General features: G+C 42.9%; 2 protein-coding genes across 14 annotated transcripts in view; both read left to right on the forward strand.

Annotated features, from left to right (window-relative positions):
• Nucleotides 1–605: 605 nt before the first annotated feature.
• Nucleotides 606–4,559, forward strand: LOC124999752 (E3 ubiquitin-protein ligase TRIM47-like). Its single transcript, XM_047574761.1, has 2 exons — nucleotides 606–687; nucleotides 1,670–4,559. Exon 2 carries the CDS (start codon nucleotides 1,672–1,674, stop codon nucleotides 3,460–3,462), a length of 1,791 nt encoding a protein of 596 aa, XP_047430717.1. The 5' UTR covers nucleotides 606–687; nucleotides 1,670–1,671; the 3' UTR covers nucleotides 3,463–4,559.
• A 1,236-nt stretch (nucleotides 4,560–5,795) lies between these two features.
• Nucleotides 5,796–18,936, forward strand: part of LOC124999776 (ELKS/Rab6-interacting/CAST family member 1-like) — a 129,000-nt gene continuing 115,859 nt past the window's right edge. For 12 of the 13 annotated variants that reach the window (XR_007111227.1, XR_007111228.1, XR_007111229.1 and 9 more), the window contains exons 1-3: nucleotides 5,796–5,960; nucleotides 15,960–16,829; nucleotides 17,852–17,929. Coding sequence is in view for 10 of the 13 variants with exons in the window: in XM_047574798.1 (XP_047430754.1) it covers nucleotides 16,299–16,829; nucleotides 17,852–17,929 (609 nt within the window). In the remaining 3 variants the exon portion in view is untranslated. Of the gene's footprint in view, nucleotides 5,961–5,988; nucleotides 6,102–15,959; nucleotides 16,830–17,851; nucleotides 17,930–18,936 lie in introns of those variants that run through there. The other variant, XM_047574799.1, reaches the window with a different exon arrangement.

The raw sequence follows: 18,936 nt of genomic DNA on the forward strand, positions 1-18,936 counted from the left end.
CCATCTCGTGACAAGTCTGTATTGTGCAAGGAAACTCTTGGACCTTGCATTGGCCAGTGTGAATGACTCCTTGACAGCAGCAGGATGCAACCTGACACAGACACACACACGAATCTTTTTAGGAACAACTAAAAAAAAAAAAAACATGAAGAACTGGGCAAGATGTTGACCTGGCCCAACATCCCAAACTGATCAAATATCTGTGGGATGATCCACAGAGAGGACGAGTCACAACGTTTTAGGGGCACAAGGGAGTTCTGAACAATATTAGGATAATGTAAGGGTCATAATGTCATGCATGATCGATGTATGCAGTTTTTGCAGAGCAGATTTGAATGATCTGCACACTTTCATTAGCTAGCAGTGCCATCTAGCGGAAGAAAACGTGATTACTGATTGAACTTCAGCTTTAAGAGTCTTGTAGTTTTATATTGGGGGGGTGAAAGAATAACATATTAAGTGTTATATTAGAAGAATAGTGCATTCGGCCTGTTATGAACTGTGTTCACGTTGGGTGCTGTCGGTTGGTAGGACGCTGTGTGGTGCGTTCAGTGTATTGGGTGCAATCTCAGATCTAGACCGGAAGAGGTGGGGGGAAAGCGAAAGAATGTTCCGCGTCACGATTATTTTTTTCTCAGAAACGAAACTTAACTGAAACTAACTTACTCAACGAACACGTCTCAGAAGGTAAAGTTCAATATTTTTTTAAGCAGTTTTCTTTCTTTTTTTTTTTTACTTTTTTTAAAATCTTGTTCTAAAAACAGGAAATACCACGATTATAGATATGCCTGTTGGATGCTGAAATACAAAAACTCCCATTTCAAATTATATCACTAAAGGGACTAAAGTGTTTATTTTTTAACGTGTTTGTTTATTTTAATTAAATTATTTAAATTATTTATTGCTATTCTCGCAATTTTTTTTGTTGTTGTTGTTTTTTTTTCATGTTCATAAACACATCAGGGTAGGGAGTTAACATATAAGGAAATAAAGGGCACACTTGTAACGCCCTGCCAACCAAAAAACAAGAGACACCATGTTGCCGAGATCAACAACATTGGCAGTTGCTGTGAACAATGTTAATGCTTTTCTTTCTAGAAATTACACCTATGCTCCTTACGTGTAACACATTAGTGTCCAGAATTAGATGAGATCAAATAGATGAATCCAAGCTTGGAAAGGCAACTAGAGGTCCTGACTCTGGAAACCGAAACTGCAAGACAAGACTTTGGTGTTCTGCAGCACCTGCGTTCACTGTTGTACCAACTGAATCCAACAGAGCTCAGTCATGTCAGCTGTTGATTCTCCAAAGTAAAGTCTCCCTCGCTTGGGAGGTTTGTCTCTTTTTGTTTCAGCATGGAGATATTGTTGCTGTTTGCTACTGCAAATGCAAGAATGGGATTTCGATTTGATACTATAATAAATAGCAAATAGCTTCAACTAGTTAACAATTACTGTTAAGATCTTCTGGCGAGTCTTGCTGATTAAGTCCAGCCTACAGTAAAACTATTGCATTTAATTCATAGCACTTAATGCAAGTCTGGGCCTAAAGCGTAGCCGCTCTGCACATGCATGCTTTAAGCTGCAGAATACAGGTATCACATAGACATGTAGGTCATTTGACTTTCAAAATTCAAAAATTTCAATAGTGTCCTTTCCTTTCCACTAGGCATGGCTTCAGCTAGCAGCTTCTCAAGTGAGGACATGTTCCTGTGTTCAATCTGTCTGCAAATCTTCTCTGAGCCTGTCTCGACACCATGTGGACACAACTACTGCAAGGCTTGTATCAAATCATACTGGGACAGCAGTAGTCAGAAACAATGTCCTCTCTGTAAGACAAGGTTCCCCAAAAGACCACAGCTAAAGGTCAACACAGAGTTCAGAAACATGGTGGAGCATATTAAGAGCACAGCGGTGAAGGATGGAGAAGAGACCCTTGCCAAACCAGGCGAGGTGCCCTGTGACGTCTGCTTCGGGCTTAAGTTTAAGGCCCAGAAGACGTGCCTTGTGTGCCTGGCGTCGTACTGCCAGTCTCACCTGGAGCCTCATCAGAGAGTTCCAAATCTTAAGAAGCACCAACTGGTTGACCCTTTGCCAGACCTGGAGGACAGGGTTTGTAAGAAGCATGACAAGATGTTGGAGCTCTACTGTCAGATAGACGAGGCGTGCGTTTGCTTCATGTGCCTAAAAGACGACCACGTGACGCATGAAGTCATTCCGCTAGAGCGTGCTTTCAAGGAGAGGAAAACCTGGCTTCAGAACGTGACCTCCAAAATTAAAGTAAAGGAAAACTCAAAATGTCAAAGTGTCGGGGAAATTAAATGCTCAATCCAACGGAGCGAGAAAAGGTCAGAGACGGAGATCAAAGTCATCGTCGAGGTTTTTGCTGGTCTGGTGGCGTCTCTGCAAAGAAAACAGACCAAGCTGACCGACATGGTCCAGAGTCAGCAGAAAGGCGCGCAGACAAAAGCCAAAGTCCGTATAGCACAGCTGGAACTAGAGGTTTCTGAGTTGAGGAAGAGACGACTTGAAATAGAGCAGCTTTTACAGACACAGGACCACTTCTTTCTGCTAAAGAGCTGGCCATCCCTTAACTTGCCTGAGCACATGGAGTTTAACACTGCCCCTCCATTCACAGAAGACCTTTCGGACATCAGTCAACAGACTTATGTGCCGATGGTTAAAAAATCAGTTGATCGGGTGGACGGATGGATGAGTAATGAGATGGAGAGGCTTATACGTGAGGTCAGTTTGTCTGAAGGCTGTGATACCTCCAAAGAGCCTGAAATATTTAGCACCTATCCCAATGTGCTTGATGAAGTATCGTGGAATCCACCTCAGGACAAGCTGATGATGATCCAGCAGAATGATGCAGTGGATGTGACTCTGGATACCTACACAGCCAATGAGAAACTCTACGTGTCTGAGGATGGGAAGGTGCTCACATTTCGTAAACATCAACCTTTTCAACCTACTTTATTCAGTAGAAGGTTTGAACATAATCCCTTTGTCTTTGGATCAGAGGGGTTTTCCTCAGGCAGATTCTACTATGAGGTTGATGTCAGTGAATGTAAAGGCTGGGTCGTGGGCGTGGCCAAAGAGTCCATTCGCTTGGAGACAGGAAACATTCTCATGCCTAGAGCTGGACGCTGGTTACTTGTTTCAATGTACACCCCATACCTGTGCTATTTTGAGGCTGAGCGTATTGCCAGATGCCCAAGAGAGGATCTTAAGACTGTTGGAGTGTTTGTCGATTATGAGAAGAAACAGGTCTCCTTCTATGACGTGGAAACCAGGACTCGGATCTCCTCCTTCTTGGATTGTGACTTCACTGAGACTCCGTCATTACTGAAAACTCTCCTGTATTCTATAGCCAACACTTCCTTAAGCAGCAGAGTGAAACTGTTTCCTACCTTTGGATTAGTTGGAAATTATTTTGACGATGTGCTCGTCGTCCGCTAGACTGTGCAACCTATGGTGCCACCAATCAGCCACAGCAGGACCCGGACTCTGGGAGAGCTGGGTCATGGCATTTATGTGGATGTTTCTTTGATACGTAACCAACACACCCCCATGTTCTTTGCATCTCTGTGCCATATGTTCCCCTGGTCGGTGAGAGAAATAAATAAAAGAAAGTGTGATTCATCAGACCAGGCCACTTTCTCCCATTGGTCCAATTCTAATGCCCATGTGTCTATTGTAGAAGCTTTCTGCAGAGGACAGAGGTCACCATGGATACCCTGATGCCTTATTCCCAAGCAACTGTGATGCCCTGTGTGTTCGGACACCTTTCTATCAGAATTAACTTCATTAATTTTTTCAGCTTCAGTAACTCATATGTGGAATTGGACCAGATGACTCAGCCTTCAAATGTGCTTTTGCCGCCCATGACCCCATTCACTGCTTTTCCTTCCTTGGACCAGTTTTTGATCAGATCCCCACATCCCCAAGAGCAGCTGTTTTTCAAAGTCATTTTGATCATTCCACTTGCCAATTTTTCCCACTTCTAAGACTTTGAGGACAAATATTTACATGCTGCGTAGTACATCCCACCAAGTGAACTGATGCCCTGATAATGAAACAATGCATTTTTATTATGCTAATGGAAAAAAAAATAATAAAAAAAATAGTATTTTGTTGTTTTTCTAACTATATTATTATTATATTAGTATAAGGAAGGGCAGCTGCAATGCCTTTATTTGACTAGATGGTGGCGCCATTGTTTCAGTGTTGTTCTTTTCATGATGGACTCAAGAGGTTGTTAAACAAAACAAAACAAAACAAAAAAAAACAAGGCTTGAACAGTGGCGTCATGGGGAAAGTCATAGCTTAAGGATTACGCATCTTTTTAATCACTTCTTTGACTTTAAGTATAACTTCATATAACCGTGCTGTCAATAAGACATGTAAGACATACATCAGTTTTGAATGTGAATCATTTTTGCATGTATGGCCAATTAATATCTATCAGTTAAAGTCATTTTTAAATAAACACATGTATGAGTTTTATGAATTATGTAATTATTTTATTGCGCAATAAAAGTCAATATATTAAAATGTTGCTTCTCCTTAACTATTACTAGAGTTGTAGCTTATACCTTATGGATGAGATAAGGCAGTGAGTTAATTTATTTGTTACATTAAGAAATGAGTTGTGTTTTATACCACAAAGCCTTCCAGTGGATTAAAAACATCCATAAATCACACGTGAAACTAGAGTAACCAAAATAAAAAAAAACTTGTTGATTTTGTTAGCAGACACAGTTCAGAAGCTCACGCTGGTCCACTGTGTTTCTCTCAAGGGGAACTTTAGCCAGCAGACTATTTATACCTCAGCTGGCTGACTGACTGGCGCCCAGGGAACTGGGACACTGTAAATGCGTGTGTGTGTCTGTCTGTGTTTGTGTGTGTGTGTGTGTGCCTGTTTAGTCAGTGTCTAGATGGAAAGATCTCTTGAGGAAGATGTGTAACTGTGTAGGATGGATGAAGATCACAATGTGATCACAGTGACCAGATATGAAATATGCCACACACATATATGTACACACAAGCATATATATATATATATGAAGACTATTGGCCCATCAAAAAGAACATATCTCATATCTGTAATACAGTTTATGAGCATTACACTAGAAAGATGACATTCAGTAAAAAAATGAATGTGATTGTCATGGTTGAGGAAGGATGAAAAACTGTGACATGTGTACACTTCAGGGCTGTTGCCGATCAAGGACAGTAATTCCTAACCTTATCTGTCAGATGAAATCATGCAGGCCTTCCACGTGAGCTCCAGTATACAATCCATCATGGTAAATCTATCTATCTATCTATCTATCTATCTATCTATCTATCTATCTATCTATCTATCTATCTATCTATCTATCTATCTATCTATCTATCTATCTATCTATCTATCTATCTATCTATAAAATATTAAATATGACAAGGTGTTAAATTGTTAATGTTGCATTATCTGTATTTTTAGAGTCCGAGTTCATTAATTCTAAAAAAAAAGGAAAACTATGAATGCTTCTTACTATATAATATTAAAAATATTTATTGAGATCAATATACTGTTTTGTGAATTATTTTTATCAAAAATAAATCTAAATTTCAAACTGAGAGCCACCTTCTTAGTTTTCACGGATGCTCGTGCCCGCTCCCCGGCTGGGAGGGCGAGAGGAAGGGACGGCTCGTCGGAGGGGAGAGGGTAGCATAGGGGGGGAGGGAGAGGGATGTGGGGGGGAGTGTTACGTCTCGGGGGCGCGCAATTCACCGTCGTGACGTCACGGGAGCGCCCGAGCAGAGCAGCGGGGAAGCCACCAGTGGAAGAAGAGAGCTGGCAGAGACGGAAAAGAGGGAAAGACGGACAGAAGAGAGGCGAGACAGGAGAAGACGGACAAGAGGCAGGGACACGGACTGGCAGGAGCGCCGTCTCTCCTCGGCTCACCGTCCCGGTACGTTTCCGAAGGCGTCACTTTGAGCTGTGACAGGATAACTGAGGAGGATATGTGACTGGCCTCTTTCTACTCAGACCTTATTTCACAACCGAGGGCAGCGGCGTTGACACAGCCGCAGTGAGTGCAGGAACTTGGCTGGTCAGTCCGGAGTGTGTCCACATGCACGTTTTATTACCTGTATTTGTATTGTGTGTGCGTGGTAGCTGACCACTTGTCGGTCACACGTGTGCCACCTCTGTGTATGTATGTGTGTGTGTGTGTGTGTGTGTTTGTTTCTATGCGAATCGCTGCAGCCACGTTTGAGGAATAACAGGAACGTCGGAAATAACATAATTAATATTTGATGGCCGCTTTTTGAGGCGCAGCAGGCTCGGGTCAGCTGTGGTGAGGATGAGACATAGCTACAGTAAGGCTGCTCTGGTCAGAGTGTCACTACAGTGGGAACCCGTCCGCTTTCAGGTATTGGTCGCAATGACAGGCTAATAACACTAAGCATCTAAATGCGATTATCAGTCTGCTCAATGTGTTGCAGGCGACAGATGACAACCTTGTAGTTGCTTAAAGACACTTTGCATTCACATGTTCTTTTCCTGATATTATTGTAGCTGCATCTCGCTGTGGTATCTCTACTATGTCCCGAGGGACTTAAAGTGCACATGTGGTAGTCAAATGTCTTCTTCTAGTTGTGATATCTCCACCAGGAACCTTCAAGTTCCTCAGCCGCACTTCACCAGCTGGCAGATTTGCACGTAAACGCTCCTGCCACCGAGCAACAGACTGAAAACAACATGTTTTCGCAAACCAAATGAACTTGGGCAAAACATAAATCTGATGTGATCGTGTTGATGAAGGCAGGGGAAGGTAGGGTGGAGGGTTGGAGCGCCGTGATTTCCTCCGTGTTCCGCCCACAGCTCCATTTCTTTTGCACCGCCCCTCCTCCGGGAACATCCAGTCAGGGAACTGAGCCGCTTCCTGCCCCCGAGATTAATGTAAACACAGGACATGTTTAAATGTCCCAGGCTCTGCTCCGCTCAGTCTGCCACCGAGCGGACGATGCCGGGGAGAAAACGGCCGTAGCATTCAGTTAAATCGTTTAACAATAAGTCAGTCTTCGGTGCTTGACATGTTGGCCTGGTTTGTAGTTGATGTTAGAGCCAGCTCGCTGCATAAGTTCTACATCAAAGGCTAAAACAGCCTTCGGGCCTCAAGGCTTTGCATCAACATGAAGGACCTGACAACACACTGTTGTACCACAGGAACTTGTTCACAGTTCCTATAACTTTTGTAGAATGCACACCTAATCTCATGTGCATCTTTTTAGCTCCTTCTTCAGAACAGGTACTGTAACTGTTCCTTGATATGTTATTAACTCATTATTGAATTTCATACAGCCATTCACATATAATGAATATTAAATGGAAGTCATATTGTAATTTGGAGTGCTACACATTGTTATTTTTCAGATAATCTATAGATTTTTTTTTTTATATGAAACTTTTACCTAATGACACTGCTCATGAAAAGTTAAACGTTATTCAGGATTGACCAGTTTAGTTCATTACTATATTCTGACATAAGCTTGCAAATGCTGAGTATGATTTCACTTCAGTGGGTGATTTATCTGCAAAAGCTCCCTGAAAACCACTTCTCACTGCGTCACTAGCTGGGTTTACATGGAGACTTTTTTTTCTCATTCCGACTGAAATCATTTCGATTGAAGGTTTCAGATGTTTCTGATGTTTTCATGCACGACTATTTTTAATCGGCAGAAGTGTGACATGCGCAGATCTATGAAAACATCCCGTTCGTTTTACAGTGGCGGTTGGCAAACAACTTCACGGTGCTTTACCGCCACCTACTGAAATGAAATGTGGTTCTGGATAATCTAAATCCTATAAAATAATCCCGTTACTGATCTCTCGTCTGATCAGCATAGTAGCTGATATTGTTATTACACGTTTATTCTTAAAGCAACAGCTTGATTCAGAAAGTTGGTGGGGTCAGGATCACTTTTGCGTTGCCTTTTGTGTTAGCCTTATAGTCGCCTGTCTTCAAGGTTTTCCGGCGGTTCTGAAATTGTTCCATTTACTTGATTTTCGATCGGCTTGGGAAAAGGAATATTCTACCCCTGTGAAACCGATTGTAATCGAAATATATCTCTCTATGCAATCCCAGCTAATTTGACGCCATAGCTATAGCAACAGCGCAGACCATGTGCAGACCCCAGCGCTGTAGCTGACGTGCACTTACCCAGAGGTGTAGCTACATACAGCTGCGAGGCAGGTTGACGGAGGAGGTCCAGAGATCCAAATGTTTGTATGACTCATTGTTGAAAGTGAAGCAGGAAGTAGACACAAAAACTAACCTGACTGGCAAAAAAGGCACAGCATTGACTAGCGTTTCAGTTTTGTTTTTATAGAGCGAGCCAGACTGATGAGCGCACAGATAGAAATCGTAGGCTACGATGTCTATGTCCCACCATATCCTAAAAGAGCTTTTAGAGTGTTACATTAAAGGCAATCTACGCTGTCTAGTTTCATAGGTCTGTATGCGAAGATACACCCTTGTAAACGCGCTGGAAAGCAGTGTTGCCTTACTAGCCATTAGCCGTCTACTAAAGAGTCTTTGCTGGGTTCGCTTGAAAAGCAACACATGTGGACACAGAGGAAATTCCTAGGCTGAACACTAACCAAGAATCAGACAAAAACCCACTATAACAGTCCAAATGCTAATGCTGCTGTCTCTTTGTTTCGAGGCTGTAGAGCCAGCCAAAGTCGGTAAAACGGTTTTGTGCACTTCATGAGAAGTTACGTATGAAATCCGTTAGGGGACGGGAATTGATTTAAGAGAGTGACCTCAGAAATGGTGGGTCAGGACTAAGAGGAATGCATAGAAAAGACCTATAACTCTAAACTGACCTCACTCTACATATTGTCCAAGGGGCATACAGGTTTAAGATTCAAAACATCTGTGCTCTCTGCTGAACCGGCATTGTCACAGGTATCTTCCCAGAACAACCTTAAGTGACCTTGTGTCTGGTTGAAGTGTAAGTCTGCTGTGAGTGGATAATGACAGCTCTAAATAAAGCGTAGATCTTCTACAGAGGGTCCGTGACCCCTAGGGGTCCGCAGAGGTACTGCAGGGGGGTCGCATCATCTTTGGTTGATTCGACATTGTTATATATTTTTTAAAATTTTTAATTTCTTTAAATACACATTAACATGAATCCAACCTGTTAGTAAAGGGAGCTTAATATTGAATGCAAAATAATGATAATGTTGCTTTATATACAGCACTAGACTGAGTTTAATATAGAACACATATAGAACAAATTCCAGATGTAGGCTACTTGTGGGTTCATTAAAAGAAAATGCAGCAGTTTTTTTTAATTTTCACAGTCGCATTAACATTTTACGTTTTACACAACAATATAAAAGAAATAAGTAATTTTCCCCTGTTTATTATTTGAAGTACAGAAAAATGTATGGGCCCTATATCTGCTGCCAGTTGGCCGTTACGTTACTTAAACGCTCCTAATGGCGTCTAAATGCAAACTACATTCTACACTATTTATTCCACCTCATTGTGATGGTAACTGTTCATACACAGACCCCTTTCCACCCACTTTATTCTCATTTAACCTGGAAAACTGGCTATGCGAGTATGCTCCTCTTTGTAGGACGAGCCTCAGGGAGTTACAATTTCCCTCCCATTAACCACTACACACTCCTGAATTAGCTCAGTGCTTCCCCGTCTTTGTGTTAATTATCGAGTCTCAACGGTACGTTTTCTCGTATTTGTTATGTATGCAGCAGCCAAGATTAGATAAAGCATGATGTGTGTTTTTGCCTGCGCCCGTTGTGCGTCAGTGTGTTGATGCGCATGCACGTGTGTGTGTGTGTGTGTGTGTGTGTGTGTGTGCTGCGCTACAGTTGCGTGCGTGAGCTCCTGATTGTGTGCGCGTTTTTGTTTGCCCAGCCTGCATCTTGGATTAATTTCCTGTGGTACACAATAGACCTGAGCTGATGCTATCTGTCCCGTATCAGTGTTGTGCTTTCCAGAGTCTGAACGATATTATTTTTGTTATCACGGATTCTACCAGTGACAAAGACTTCTTCTGCCTAACGCATTATTCACTGTCACGGACTGCTAATATTTTTTCCTAAGTGTAATTAGGCTCGTCATTTAATTTAAAAAATCCAATTTTCTCTCTCTGCGAGTTTGGTGTTCATTGTCTTAAAATGGCAAAATGAATTTTCTTAATTCTGCAGAAATCAAGTTAAAATAAATGTAAGTATGTGGCAGTTCAGTTACAGATCTACATCAAGCTGTCATAATGATCTCTCATTGATGTCATGCCTTTACAGGAAAGCATTTTTACACACTTTAACCTCATGAGACCCTGCGTCCTCATATGGGGACATTAAGTTTTAGGTTTTGTTGCAGCTTAGTCTACTTCATTTAAACCCGTCGTCCTCATTAGTGGACACTTTAGTCTGCCATCTAGTGGTGGCAAAGGGTCAATACACTAGTCGGTAAAAACGTGACTGGATTCATTCTACGGACGATCACAGGAAAAAAGTCAAATCTGTGGTTAAAGCTTATTTATTTATGCTTATTAACGATTCTAGTCTGATATGAAATTTAACAAATTTACGGTCTCAGGGGGTTAAAGTTTAAAGGCTGGCCAGGGAAATCCCTTTCTCTGCTCACACGGATTAGAAGTTACACTTGAATGATAAATAAAATGACATTTTCCCACCAGGTCGTTGTTTTAGAGCTTTTTAAAGTTGATTTCTTTGACATTTCTTAAACACGTGACCCGGATGACACGTGCATTTATTCTGAGGTGAGGCCGAGATACTTCACCCCCTCATTTTTCACTCTGACAAACTGAAATGAGTTTTTCATGAAGGAGAGGCCGTTATCATAACGTGTAAAACGCTGCGAACGGCCGGTCATCCTCATGAATCTCCGCTCTGCGCCATCCCCTTAGAGCGGGGCTGTCGAGATGACTTTCAGCGAGATGCTTAACTCCAGACAGGACCAGCGAGTCCTCTCCAGCCGCGTCCAAATCGCTGCGAGCCAGACAGGAACAGAGAGTAACGGAGAATAGTAATATTCAACGTGATAATTGGGTTTTACGAGCCCCGACTCTCAAGGCGAGAGGTGAACTTTGTCAAAATTTGTCTCCCGCGCTGAAACGCCAAGTATAAGGTTGAGTGGTGTGAGTCTGTGCGAGTCTGTGTGTGTGCCAGTGTGCGATGTGACAGACGGATGTGCGTTTGTCACATAAATAGAACATGGAGAACACCTACAGGAATGCTGAGGGTGGAAGAGAGAGGCAGCGAGGGGACGTGAAAAGAAAGCATCAGGGAGACAAGTGAGAGTCAGGGAGGGATCAGAGGCTGGAGAATGATGAGGCACACAGCTGTTTCTTATGCACCTCTATCCATTTAAATCTTTTATATATAACCCACAGATAGATAATCAAACTCTAAAGGTCTTTTAGCTAATTATAACCCATCTTTCTGATTTGTTTAACATCTATTACAATTCTCAGCCACAGAAAGCAGATGTTTACATTAATAAAGCTTTAAAACTGTATCGCTAACATAATAAACTGGATATTTACGCAGCTGTAAAGCAAGATATTTATGTCAGTAGCCGGTGAAACCAAAAACCGAGCTAAAAGATCCATCAGGATTGTAGAAAGAAAAATGACTGATTGTACTATTCTCCAGATTTGCTTTTATCTGATGGCTTGTTCTCTGCTGTGCCAGCACATACTTGATATCTACAGGTTCAAGTGCTTGGCATTCAACCACGTAAAGACTTGCTTGGTAGCCCAGTGTGATATTCTAGATCCCTGCGAGGCTTAAACAGCGCTGTGTTAGTTTGAAGGAAAGATGAGACACAGAGCGAGTGTTTGTAGATTGTATAGTGGTTTAAAAAGACATTCAACTGTGAACATTGAAAATTTAGTCAGATTGTTGATCTGATTTCATTATTTAGCTCATACCTGCTCCACTGTTCTGAAACTGACTTTGTTTGTGTTTGTTTGTGTACATCCCTTGGTTGCTGTATGCCTCCAGAGGGCGTCTTCTCTGTCGGAGGTGTCTGTCTTCTCGTTCAAGTGCTGTTTTCTTTGCGAAGTCTAGACCAGTGGTTCTTTTTTCCTTGGAGCGCCCGCTACTGCTGTAGCACGCCCCCCTGCGGAATTATTAGATTAGCAATGTAACCATTTGATTCAGTTTGAATTTATACAAAAACAACTGTATATCATATTCTAACCCCAAATTGCAAAATTTACATTTAATATTAGTTATTATTATTTTTACTATTTTTAAGTCCTTTGTTTGCAGTTAGGAAACATTCTCCTAGCTTCACAAATTTACTCTCCATCTTTCCGACATCAGTGTCTTCGATGAAAAAAAAACCCAAAAAAAACGCAGACTTAGATGATGCCTTCACGAAAACACGGAAATTTCAGACAATTTCAGGTATCGTAGCGTTCACGGACACCAGGTTGGGAACCACTGGCCTGGATGATCGGTTCACAAAGCACAGAAGCGCCCGCACTCTGCTGATGCCACATGTTCGATTCAGTTATTCCCCATCATTTCCTGATTTCCTGAAATCCACATTTCCAGCAAACTTATGAGCAAATCAGGGAGCTTTGTCTCGATTGCCCTGTGAACACAAAAATCGACCGGTGGATTCTTCCGGTGTATCTTGCCTTGTCCCATCTGGCATTCAGCTCCTCTTTGACCCTGTGAACCTTTACAGAATAAGTGGCTGTAGATAATGGGGAAAGGACTTTTAAACATGTCAACTTAGTCTTTAGGAACTTATTTACGCACAGTGTCATGCAAAATCTTAACTTAAGGCTCACTGAATTTTTTATCTTCCCGGTGCTGGAAAATCTGCTGGTTAGGATTTACAGATTGTATTGGAATTTCTGATAAAAGTGGACTCATGTGAAGATTTACTGACTCAAAGGTCAATGATAAACTTAAGTGAACTTTAACAGATGTTTCTTAACATTGCTTTGCTTTTTGGTGTGAGAGGGCAATAAGGATGGTAAGCCTGTTGATAGATGGGTCTTGGGCAGTCATATGCTAGTGCTCGCTGTGTCTCATGATGCCAGCTGCGTCATTTGGTGCGGTCCCTGTGTTATTATTATCTTTTTTTTTTTTTTTTTTCATCAGTTAAACAGTCCTTCACCTCAAACCACCTCAAATAAATTGTCAACCTGCTGGTTTATTCATGTGACCCTTAGACTTGAACCTTGGAAAACACAACACGATCTGTGTTGTGTTTCCCATGAGGTTACTCTAGCCAGTAAAAAATAAGAGAGTAGTGTGTGTGTGTAGCCGTGTGATAAATAGGGGTCTGTCCAGTCTGTGCCCTGTCTCTTTTCCAGTGTAAGCAAAGTAACCCCACGGCCAAACTTACACAAGCTGCAGGTTAAAAAAATAATAAAAATAAATGTGTGTGTTCAAATAGTGCTTTAATAAAACATAGAAAGAAGACAGTCATTCTGCATGCTTTCGCATTGTGGTGAGAATTGGGACATAGATTATGTACAGGTCAGCAGGTCCGCAGGGGGACGAGGAGGAGGAGGAGGAACCCCACTGACACACTCTCCGTCTCTAGTCTCGCATTGGCCTCAAATGAAGCATTAGACGTGTGTGTGATTCCAGTAACGTGATCACTGATGTGCATCTACGTGCACAATCTGAGCGTTTGTGTGTTGGATTAACACATCTATATGGATGTATTTGCTTTGTTTCACGGACTGGACACATGTGCGCGCGCTCGGTTTTCCTCCCTTGTGTGTGTTCGTGTGAGTCCGTGTAAGCATGTGCTTGTGCTAAAGGCAGGGTCCTGGCCTGTTTCCATCCAGGTGTGTGTTTTTGGCCCTGAGGGAGACAGAGCAGATGGTCCCTGTTTGCTTTTCGCAGTGTGTGTGTGGTTGTTAGTGACTGACTGTCAGTAACATCTCCTTGGCCAAAGATCTGTGACGAGCAGTTGGAGGATACGCGACTGTCAAAGGCCAGGAATATTCAGAGGGGGCGACTCCGAGGCTGAAATGTTTGTGTTTGCATTTAACTATTTTAAGAGGCTGAATGTTGAGGGGAACTTAATTTACCCCTATACAAGGAACAGAGGAAAAAAAAAACAAAAAAACATTCTTGCCTGTTTTAGCTATAGAAGCTGCACAGTTCACTTCTGGTAAGGGAAGACTGAGAGATCAGATGACCAGTGTACAGAGGATCATGTGACCACTTACTTGACATCACCGTCTCTAAGGAGGCCCGAATGACTGAACGATGATTCATCATTTCTTTTGAATATTTCCAAATTCCGCTGTTCCAAGTATCCGCACCGAACGTTTAAACCGTCTGAAACTTACTTCATCTCCTAATTTTCAGCTCGGTGCGTTGCACAACATGGATAGTTCAGGGGGCCCTGGGAGATTAGAGCCTCCGCAAACAAAGCTTAAAATTTCAGCAACCTCTGGGACATATTCATCAAGAGCATGTGTTCTCCCGTGCTCATAAATTATGCTCGTTTGCTCGGCGAAATGTTCGCGATGACTACACCGTTAAATTGAGTGCGGTAGGAACGCCGCGTTTCATTACTTTCACGGCTCGGAGAAAGCGACAGGGATCCTTTGACCTGATTGACTTAATCAGTTTTAATTTATCTGTGTCATCCAATGCAGGCACACACACACAGACACACACAGACACACAGACAGAAGGCGGTAATGGCAGAACATCATTTTTCGTGGTATTTTGGATTTATTTAATACACAGCATTACAGTTTATATATTTGGCTTCTACTGTAACTGATCCTTTTATCCAGTGAGCCTTGTGTGATTAACAGAAATACAGCAGATGGGATTTTGTTCCTCTCTCTCTTTTTTTAATTTGATGTTATTAATGGAGAATAAAATGCTTTTTGGTATTTGCTGCTAGCAGCCAGCTATAGTTGGAATAGTTGCGGGGCTGTATCTATGATGTGGTGTGGTGACCAGAGGGGTTTGATAGTGTGATCTGAGGAAGGAGGGAGACAAAGCAGCCTGTGTGGAAGAAGAGTGTAGAAGATGCAACTGTGTACGTGTGTTAACAGTTAATTGTAGGGGTGAGAAAAAATATCGATATGGCAATGTATCTCAATTTCTTCCGATACAATACCGATTTGGAACGTCTTGATGTTGATTTTAAAGAAAAATAAAAAGTCATGTTTTGGGCTGTTTGTGACCATCACCACTTTTGCAATAAATTGGAAAAGGATCATTTTGATTAATATTGTTTTTTGTCTCAATTTCGTCCAATGAATTGAACTGTGTAGAATATCGCAATATCATAATATCGTAATAACGTATCGTATCGTGACTCAAGTATCGTGATACATGTCGTATCGTGAAGTCCTTGCCAATACTCACCCCTAGTTCATTGTACTGTTTGCTGGTGAGGACTTTGTTTAAACATTGGTTAAACGTGAGGTAACAGTTGTTTCAGTTTTACACCAAATATACAGATACAAAGCATAACATTATAACCACTGGTAGATGAGGTAAATAATTCTGACTATCTTGTGCCAATGCAACATTCTGCTGGGAACCTTTTGGACCTGACTTTCGTGTGGATGGTTCTTATGCATGGACCAGACCAGACCAGACATCTGTCATATTAGGAAGGTGGTCATAATGTTATGCCTGATCTGTGTATAATGTCAAGTGCCTCTTTTTCTACGCTGTGTTTTCCTGGTCAGTCAAAATGGCCGACGCACAAAATGAGGAAGCTATTCTTTAAATCTCAGAAACTATAAACTTCTAATTAGCTGAGGCAAAGTCATGCTATCTTTATGTTCAGGAGCACAAAAAAAAGAAGGTTAACCAAAACCACAGCCTGGTTAAAAACTGTTGTGCGGCGTATCTTTGTTCCACTTATCACAATCTTTCTCTCTTTCTATCTTTTTAGGTGCTCCCGTTATCCTCGTGGATTGTCTCATCGCCTTCATCTAAGGGATGCCCTATTGATTACTGCTTCCAAACAAAGTCCATGGATTACAGCCACAGTGTTGTGAAGGCTTTGATAATAGCTCCGTCAACATTATGACACATGTCAAGTCAAGAAGAGCCACAGTAGAAGACTGACAGGAGTTTATTTTCCACATTTCCGGTTATTCTGGGACATCAGTCTTTCTGTTTTTTTCTTCTCATACGGACTTTGAGCATGTTTTCTTGATTGGTCTTTTGACCCAGCCACTCTCAACGTCTCTACAGTCTACGGCCCACGTCCTCTCAACCCCCCCTCACCATGTACGGTAGCTCTCGCTCCATCTCAAAGCTGGACGTCGTTGGATCCAATGGCAACGGGTCCGGGAGCCCCGGCCGCTCGCCGCGCCTCCCCCGCTCCCCGCGTTTGGGACACCGACGCAACAGCAGCAACAGCTCCAGCGGCGGACTCACCGGCTCCGGCAAAACCTTATCCATGGAGAATATTCAGTCTCTCAACGCTGCCTACGCCACCGGCGGCCCCATGTACTTCACCGACGCGGCCGACGACCCGGTCGGCATCGGGAGCCTGGGAAGCGGGCTGAACCCGCAGCTTCCTAAAAGCACCATGACCCTGGGCAGAGCCGGGGCCAGGGTGCCCTACGGGGTCAGGTCGGCCGTCATGGGCAGCAGTCCCAATATAAACACTGGAGGCGGAGGAGGAGGAGGAGGAGGAGGAGGAGGAGGAGGGGGGAGCAGTGGAGCGATCGTGCCTAGTGACGCAATTGCATTTGGCGGGGAACTGCAAAACCAGCCCCCACAGGCGTCTACCGTGCCCCACTCCATGAGACAGGTGAGTGGTCACTGTGTTTTCTCCACCTTCTTTCAAGTCCAGATGTTTATTTCTGGAGAGTATCCAAAAGAATCTCTACGCTTTCTTCTTGAGAGCCCGTTCAAATAAAAAGTGCTCTACAAAGACGATACAGACTGTTAACTTTAAAATGAAAAAAATGTTTGACCGTCGACAGTGTTTGTTTCATCTTCGTGCAAAGCAACAAGATAAGTCTCAAAACATAAGACAGAATCAGTCGACAATCAACAGATGTTTTCGCCGCACGGACAAGTTTTGCGTTTTTTCTGCGGCGTATGAGCTGAATTTAGCTAAATGTTTCCCGGCTACACATGGAGACGGCTTGATACTGATACCGGCTCTGATAGAGAAACGCCCAGCATCTAACGATCTGCCGTGATTGTTTTCCCTCTCTTAAACTATTTCTGTGTTAATAATTTATTTGGCAGGATGTTTTTTTGTTCCTTGAGCTTAAAATAACCCCGCGCAGCTGACGTGACGACAGCGCCGCAGACAGATCTCACTCTCGTTTTAGCCGCGTTACGTGACACAGAGTCTCCCTTAAGTGCTTACTCGGCCGCTTTTGACAAACGCATCGTGTCAGATTGTAATTATTTTACAAAAAATCCAGGCCCGCGATTGTGCCCATTGTCAGACAATGCACGCCTAGTTATTATTTTCTTCTGAAGTCATCCTTCCACTAAATAAAACGAGGACAGCGTGGGCGCTCATGTTTAAATAGACTAAGGTCTGCTCTCCCGCTTCCAATGCAACATTAGTCACAACCTGGAAGCTCATCTCCTCAAGGCGAAGCTCTCCTCCTCTGTTTGCTTCTAATTTCTTCCCAAACTAAACGACTAAATTAATCTCTCCTTATCTCAGATTTGCATACCGCATGTCACATGCATTCAGTGTTATACACTTATTGTCTGTTGCTTAACGATGTGCTGATGTCTCCTGCTTTTCTAAACATGTAAAATTATGTAAAGCGCAATGAAAAGTGACGACGCTGTGTGTGTTGCCAGGTGAGAGACGGCGCGATGACGGACCTACAGACGCAGTTAAGGGAAGTGCTGAGAGAGAACGAGCTACTACGCAGAGAAGTAAGGACGCACACCGATCAGCCATAACATTACGACTACTCACAGCTGAAAAGATTATCTGGTTGTCAAGGCACACGTCAGTGGGCTGGATGTGCTGCAGGGACGTCCCGATCCATATCTGGGCTGGAAGCTGGCTCGCGGCAAACGCTGCCAAAAAAATAACTGGGAAGAAGATGACCTTTCCTTCTGGTTTTAAAATAAAATCATAATACGCCGAGCAACGTCGACACCGGAGCAACAAGCAAACGCTGACTGCTGGTTTAGAAAAAAAAAGTTTCCCGCAGACAACAAATATTACAGAGAGGGTTACGGTGTTAGTAGCCAGAAGACGACACATGTTTTTACCGTCTGGTGAAGCTTCTGGAGCCAAGAGGAGCTGCATTAGCTGCACTCTCGCTACATTAGCTTCGACGGAGCTGCTCCAGACACCCGGTGCATACGTGATCTGGGAGAATACAAGGCAGATAATGAAAGCCTTCATGAATCTGCAGGGAGAGACATCTTATTTATTTAAGGTCGAATCAGGACTGGGATTCACTGATACTCAAAATGAAGTCAAGTCAACTTTATGTTTTGATGTGGTGTGCGACTAGCCGCTCGAAGCACTTCATCAGGATTAGAGGGTAGGGTAGTCATTGATGTAGTCATTAAGCCATCTGTGTTGGATCAGGGGGGAGAAAATATGATCGGGACACCCCCCTTGACGGGCCTTGCCGGCTGGGTCAGATCATCTAAGTGATTGTCCAAGGACGAAAAGCAGTGTGAGGAGCTACAGCAGCTCAAATTGGTGCAAAGCTAAATGCTGGTTCTGATAGAAAGGTGTAAAGTAAAGTGAAGAACGTGGTCTGATCTGATGAGTCACACTTTCTTTTACATCGTGTGGATGGCTGGGTGCGTGTGCAGCGCTTAACTAGAGAACATATGGCGCCGGGATGCAAAGAACACCCCCTCGCCGTTGCCACGTATGTATTAAAGTAACATCCGCATAAATACCAGGAGCCAGATTT

Source organism: Mugil cephalus, chromosome 22 (assembly GCF_022458985.1).
Source record: "Mugil cephalus isolate CIBA_MC_2020 chromosome 22, CIBA_Mcephalus_1.1, whole genome shotgun sequence".
Taxonomy (NCBI): domain Eukaryota; kingdom Metazoa; phylum Chordata; class Actinopteri; order Mugiliformes; family Mugilidae; genus Mugil; species Mugil cephalus.